Below are 5732 nucleotides of genomic sequence, written 5' to 3'. Positions count from 1 at the left end.
AATATAATGAGAGACTTAGTATGCCGGAACTTGCAAGGGCGAGCATGACCTTTATTTATTAAAAATGTCGTTACATCGCCAATAAAAGTATGGTTGGGTGGTGTGTTTCTCACGCTAGCATAATGATTAAAGTTGAGGTGCTAAATTCTGTCATAAATGGAATAGATTACACTGGTGCCTCTGTGCTGTTTTTGCCCTTATCTCCACCTCCTCACTCATACTCTTCCCCCCTCCTCACCCCCATGGATGGTGGGATTGTGCGGCAGTGAGCAGAGAGAGAGAGAGAGAGACACGCGCACCTCACGGTGAGCCCCCACAGTTGATCCCACTCCCTCCAAGACACCAAGACAGCAAGAAAGGATCGCCTTGCCGAAAATACAAAGAAATAAACAAAGAATAACAAGAACAAGGAATATAATTGGAGCGTTAAAAAGAAGGTCTGTCTACGGTGGAGCGCAAATGTACGCGTGGGTGCGAGGCGCACGCTGAAATATACGCCGAAGAATGCAAGCCAGAACATCATCACGCTCCCAAATATCTTTATATCATGGATGGATTTACATAACTATACCAGGAAACATTTAAGGTAAGACTGTCATTTCGGTAAAATGACCTTGATGGAGGATTATGACAGGCTGCCACTTTCAAAAAAACATGTGCTTTCAACTTAATTTTTTTTCATAATATAAGTATCTGACTTTTTTTTATTTTAAAACTGTTATCCAGGTGGGAGCACTGACTGGCTTTTACCAATCTCCAGTGAAAGACATTGAGGAATATAACAGACAGCAGCAGTGGGTTTCGATCCAGGGGCCCAATATAGTCAAGTGGAAACGCCTGGAGTACCATTAAACAAATCAGATAAATGTACTGCGAAAGCCGTCGATAGCCGTTATTGACTAGGTGCTATATAAGGTTAATGACTGGACTGAGCAGCCAGGACTCGACACAGTTGGTTGGGGACTTTTCCCAGAAGGTTGACAGTATAGTAATAACAGCCTTTTTTTGTTGCATTTTTTTTAATGCACCATGTAATGGAGGGACGTGCTTCTGATTGGGCCAATGTGAGTCGATTGTTGACTGTTTCCAAGTTTTTCAACGGCGAAAACGAGGATGGCGGTTTCGACCTGGTGCCTATGGGCGACGGGGGAAGCGGATAGGGGACGGCCGACCTTTTGGTCCTGAGAATTTCCTGGCGTGGCTGGAGCGGGCCGGGGGGATGTGATGGGGTGACGGCTCACGCCTCCCCACCCCGATCCCTAAAATCCCACCCACCCAGGATAAAGTGTCGCTGAAATAATGGATCACAATTTCACAACGGTTCAAGACGGCAGACAGCTGGTACTCGAGCGTGACTCCTCCAAACGGTTTCTGACGGGTTGCTTCCTCTCCCTCCTCATCTTCACAACGCTACTGGGCAACACGCTGGTGTGCGTTGCTGTCACCAAGTTCCGGCACCTGCGCTCCAAGGTCACCAACTTCTTCGTCATCTCCTTGGCTATCTCAGATCTTCTGGTGGCCATCCTTGTGATGCCTTGGAAGGCCGCAACAGAGATAGTAGGTTTCTGGCCCTTCGGCACCTTTTGTAATGTTTGGGTGGCATTCGACATCATGTGCTCCACCGCCTCTATCTTGAACCTCTGCGTGATCAGCGTGGACCGTTACTGGGCCATCTCCAGTCCATTCCGCTACGAGCGTAAAATGACTCCCAGAGTGGCGTGTCTGATGATTAGCGTGGCCTGGACGCTGTCCATTCTCATCTCGTTCATTCCGGTTCAACTGAACTGGCACAAAGCTCAGACCACGAGCTACGCCAATTTAAATGGAACATACCAAGCCGAGCTACCACCAGACAACTGCGACTCCAGCCTCAACCGGTCTTATGCCATCTCTTCGTCGCTCATCAGCTTCTACATCCCCGTGGCTATCATGATTGTCACGTACACCCGCATCTACCGCATCGCCCAAAAACAGATAAGGAGAATATCTGCCCTAGAGAGGGCAGCAGAGAGTGCCAAAAACCGCCACAGCAGTATGGGCAACACGTCCACCATGGAAAGTGAGAGTTCGTTCAAAATGTCATTCAAGCGAGAAACCAAAGTGTTGAAGACGCTTTCAGTCATCATGGGCGTGTTTGTGTGCTGCTGGATGCCCTTCTTTATCCTCAACTGCATGGTTCCCTTTTGCGAGACCAACCTCTCTGACGACGCAAATGACTTCCATTGCATCAGCCCGACCACCTTCGACGTGTTTGTGTGGTTTGGCTGGGCCAACTCGTCGCTCAATCCCGTCATCTACGCCTTCAATGCCGACTTCCGCAAAGCCTTCTCGATCCTGCTAGGCTGCCACCGCCTCTGCCCCGGTAGCAACAACATTGAAATCCTCAACATCAACAACAACGCCGATGCGTACCAGCCAAAAAGCCACATTCCAAAGGAGGGACAACATACGGTGGGTTGTGTGATGCCCCACAGCATCCTATGTCAGGAGGAGGAGTTACAGAAGCTGGATGGAAGCATCATGGATGAGATGGAGGTAGGTGTAGTAAACAATGCCTTGGACAATCTTTACCCGGCAGTATCGGGGAATTTAGACAGTGACATGGAGATCACTTTGGAAAAGATCAACCCCATAACGCAAAATGGACAGCATAACATGTCCTGTTGAATACTCGATCAAGACATCTTGCCTGACAGCGATATAGTGAGTGTGTTAATTCATGCAGGACCTTCTGACTGTCTACATAAAAAAAACCCTGAATGTTTCCAAGTAAAAGGCACTTTATCTCTCGCAAACACACTGCAAAATTCTGACGCGTGAATGCTGCCATTCACACATTCACATGGATGCTGTTTTCTATATTTAAGATGCGTACGTTACATTCTGCAAAAAAAGATGGACCTTTAACAGTACATAACGCAGAGTAAATGTAGAAAAATGTAAGTAAAATGTGTTGTTTAATGCTGTTGACATCTTGTTATGTTTCCTAATTGCAGTAAGATTAGGGCTTATTTCTTTGGATAGTAAACCTTTGCAGGAAGCCAAAAGATTATAGGTCAGTGTGGATTTTTAAATTTAGTATTGCGGGGTTAGAATCACTCGTATTTGGTAACTATATTGGAAAAAGGAGGTTTTTTTTTTTACATTTTATTTTGTTAATATTTAACCAGCCTAAAGTCTCTAAAAAGCCATGTACAGTGAACTTGTGTGTATTTGCAATTGGTCATTTAATAATTACAATTTCAGTGATTTTTTTCTGTGTTTAACAAAGTTCTTGTTCTTTGCTGAAAAAGTTACCTATTGGCTGCTTTCCATATTGTCTGGAAAAGTCCCCTTTTTACTGATTTGTCTGCACTTTAGTGCCCTTTTATGAAATCTTAGTGTTAAGGAACAGAGGTTAATTTTGAAAAAAAAGTTGTACTGGGCCAATGAAAATGTTTGGACTGCCAACAGTGGGGGATTCACTGCACATCAGCAATTATAATGCACACATGCTGATTTTTTTTTACATTTGTCGAGGAAGAAAAACAAGAAGCTAGGTGCCTACATTGCAGTTTCAAATTTACCATTGGTTTTGTGTTATGCGATTTTGGTGACATGTAATGTGCAGTCATCCCTCCCATTTAAGGAAAGTGAAAATCGCACCACTAAATAATCAATAGAGATTTTTAAAGACAAAATGTCCTTACTTTGATTGGCAGTGTTTAAATTGCTCTAATTAAAGATCGTCAGTATTTGTTTGCCGCCTCGTGGTGTAGATCAGTGTTTCCCAACCACTGTGCCGCAATGTTCAGTAGAATATTCAGAGAAAACAATGAAAACGAAAATAACGAGATTAAAATAGAAATACAGTGTTCTCTCGCTACTTCGCGGTTCAGCTACCGCTGACTCAGTATTACAAGATTAAAATCAAAAATTATGAACGTTAAATTACAGATTGTACTATTACAAGATTCAAATTGTGAAATAGTCAATTTGCTGCTTATTTTTCTCTAACACCTCCCAGAAGTTGTTTGGTTTCTAGGACATCAACTTTTGCCAATGTAAAGTCTATGGGAGCTCTATCTTTTTTTTAACATAATATTAGGAGATTGAAGTCATATTTGGAGTCATAAAATGATATGATTAAAAACATGGCGGTTGTTCGGGGTCCGCAGACATCAACTTTTGGTGACATTAGGTCAGGGTGAAAATTTTGATTTTGGAATAATTTTGGAGGCTTATGAGATTCCTGCTGATAAAACTTTGATGAGAATTACTACTGTTAATAGAGTAATATAGTTTTAAGTTAAAAGATTTTCTGATTGTGATTTTTTTCAATGCAAGCAGCTCAAAAAAGGTTGGGAAACACTGATGTAGAGGTTCACTGATGTGACTTTGATGCGGGCAGGCGTGGACTCGACTAATACTCTGGTGGTGGTATGATTAGGACTGCGGATAGTCATTTGTCTTTCTGTGCGCCCGGTGAGTGGCTGGCCATCAGTCTAGGGGTGTAGTCTGCCTTTCTCCCGAAGACAGCTGGGTTAGGCTCCAGAAACCCCCACAACGGTTTCGAGGATGGGTGGTGTGTTACCTTTAATCTTTTTAAGTGTCATGTTTGTGATAATGGTCACTCGGTACCAGATTGTTACCATGAATGCTTTTTAAAAAAAATGTCCCAGAAATTTATTGATCGACTTCCCTGTTATCCTTTCTCGTAATATATAGAGTAAGAAGACTATTCCAGATACCACATTTCATTAAAAAACTCGAGCCTCTACCTTCATTTAGTTTCTTGCTCTCTTAATCTCGAACTAGGGGTGGATTTTCTGCTTCAGATTCTTCGCTTCTCACATTCAAAGTTTTTCTGAAATAAAAACAAATACATACTACCAATATGTATGAAAATCTGCTAAATGAAACAATATAAATCTGTAACATGATGAAGAAGGAAGAGTGCACTCAATTTTAAACACAATCAAGGTGACTGACCTTTTCGCAAAGTGTGTAACTATTAGACTTTTTAGATGGTTTGACCCTGGAGACGTGCTGAGATCTCCCAGTAATTTTGGAAACATGCTGCGTTCTCAGTCTGGTGACAACAACCAATCAGTGCGCTTAATATGTCATTATTCCTCATAAAATGTTCAATTGATAATTGACATTGGCTTTTAAATTCAATAAAACAGGTTCAAAGTAATGTTCTGATGGCCGTTATAATCCCTTGTTATAATGTAAAATGATACGGTGTTCTTTATCAATGTCATTTGAAAAACCATTAATGAATGATGTATGGGATTCTATGAAGACAAAATCCTAATAAATTAGAATTTTGATGTAACAGTGAACCTCCCTGTTTACGAGGAACAGAGACCGAGCCCAACGGTCAGTAGCAAAAAGTATTTAAATTGCCGAAAAATGCCAAAAGAAATTTCTAATTGAAATGCTGCAATTCATTTCTGTACGAAACCAAATTAAAATTGATTTCATTTTGACCTAAGCGCAAAAACACAAACATCTCAGGTTAAAATTCCGAGCAAAAATCATTGAGGCAAAATTTTGTACGCATAACTGTGAACATGAAAGGAAGGCCAAAACAATTTTCAAGTCAGTAGTGACTATTTGAGAACATTTTAATGTAATTTTTTATATTTTTTAAAATTTTAATTTCATGTAGTAATTAACACAATAAAAGTAATTCTTTATGACAACTGAGCTTGGTTTCCTGAAATATCTTGATAATAAAAAGTGGT

General features: G+C 41.4%; 1 protein-coding gene across 1 annotated transcript; it reads left to right on the top strand.

Moving 5' to 3' along the window:
* The first annotated feature begins 290 nt into the window (after window positions 1–290).
* Window positions 291–3431, top strand: LOC144212980 (D(1)-like dopamine receptor). Its single transcript, XM_077741213.1, has 2 exons — window positions 291–586; window positions 727–3431. Exon 2 carries the CDS (start codon window positions 1300–1302, stop codon window positions 2665–2667), a length of 1368 nt encoding a protein of 455 aa, XP_077597339.1. The 5' UTR covers window positions 291–586; window positions 727–1299; the 3' UTR covers window positions 2668–3431.
* The last annotated feature ends 2301 nt before the right edge of the window (window positions 3432–5732 follow it).

This window comes from Stigmatopora nigra, chromosome 19 (assembly GCF_051989575.1).
Source record: "Stigmatopora nigra isolate UIUO_SnigA chromosome 19, RoL_Snig_1.1, whole genome shotgun sequence".
Taxonomy (NCBI): Eukaryota; Metazoa; Chordata; class Actinopteri; order Syngnathiformes; family Syngnathidae; genus Stigmatopora; species Stigmatopora nigra.
Note: the sequence above shows the minus strand (reverse complement) of the source record. Positions and strands in the feature narration are given on the sequence as shown.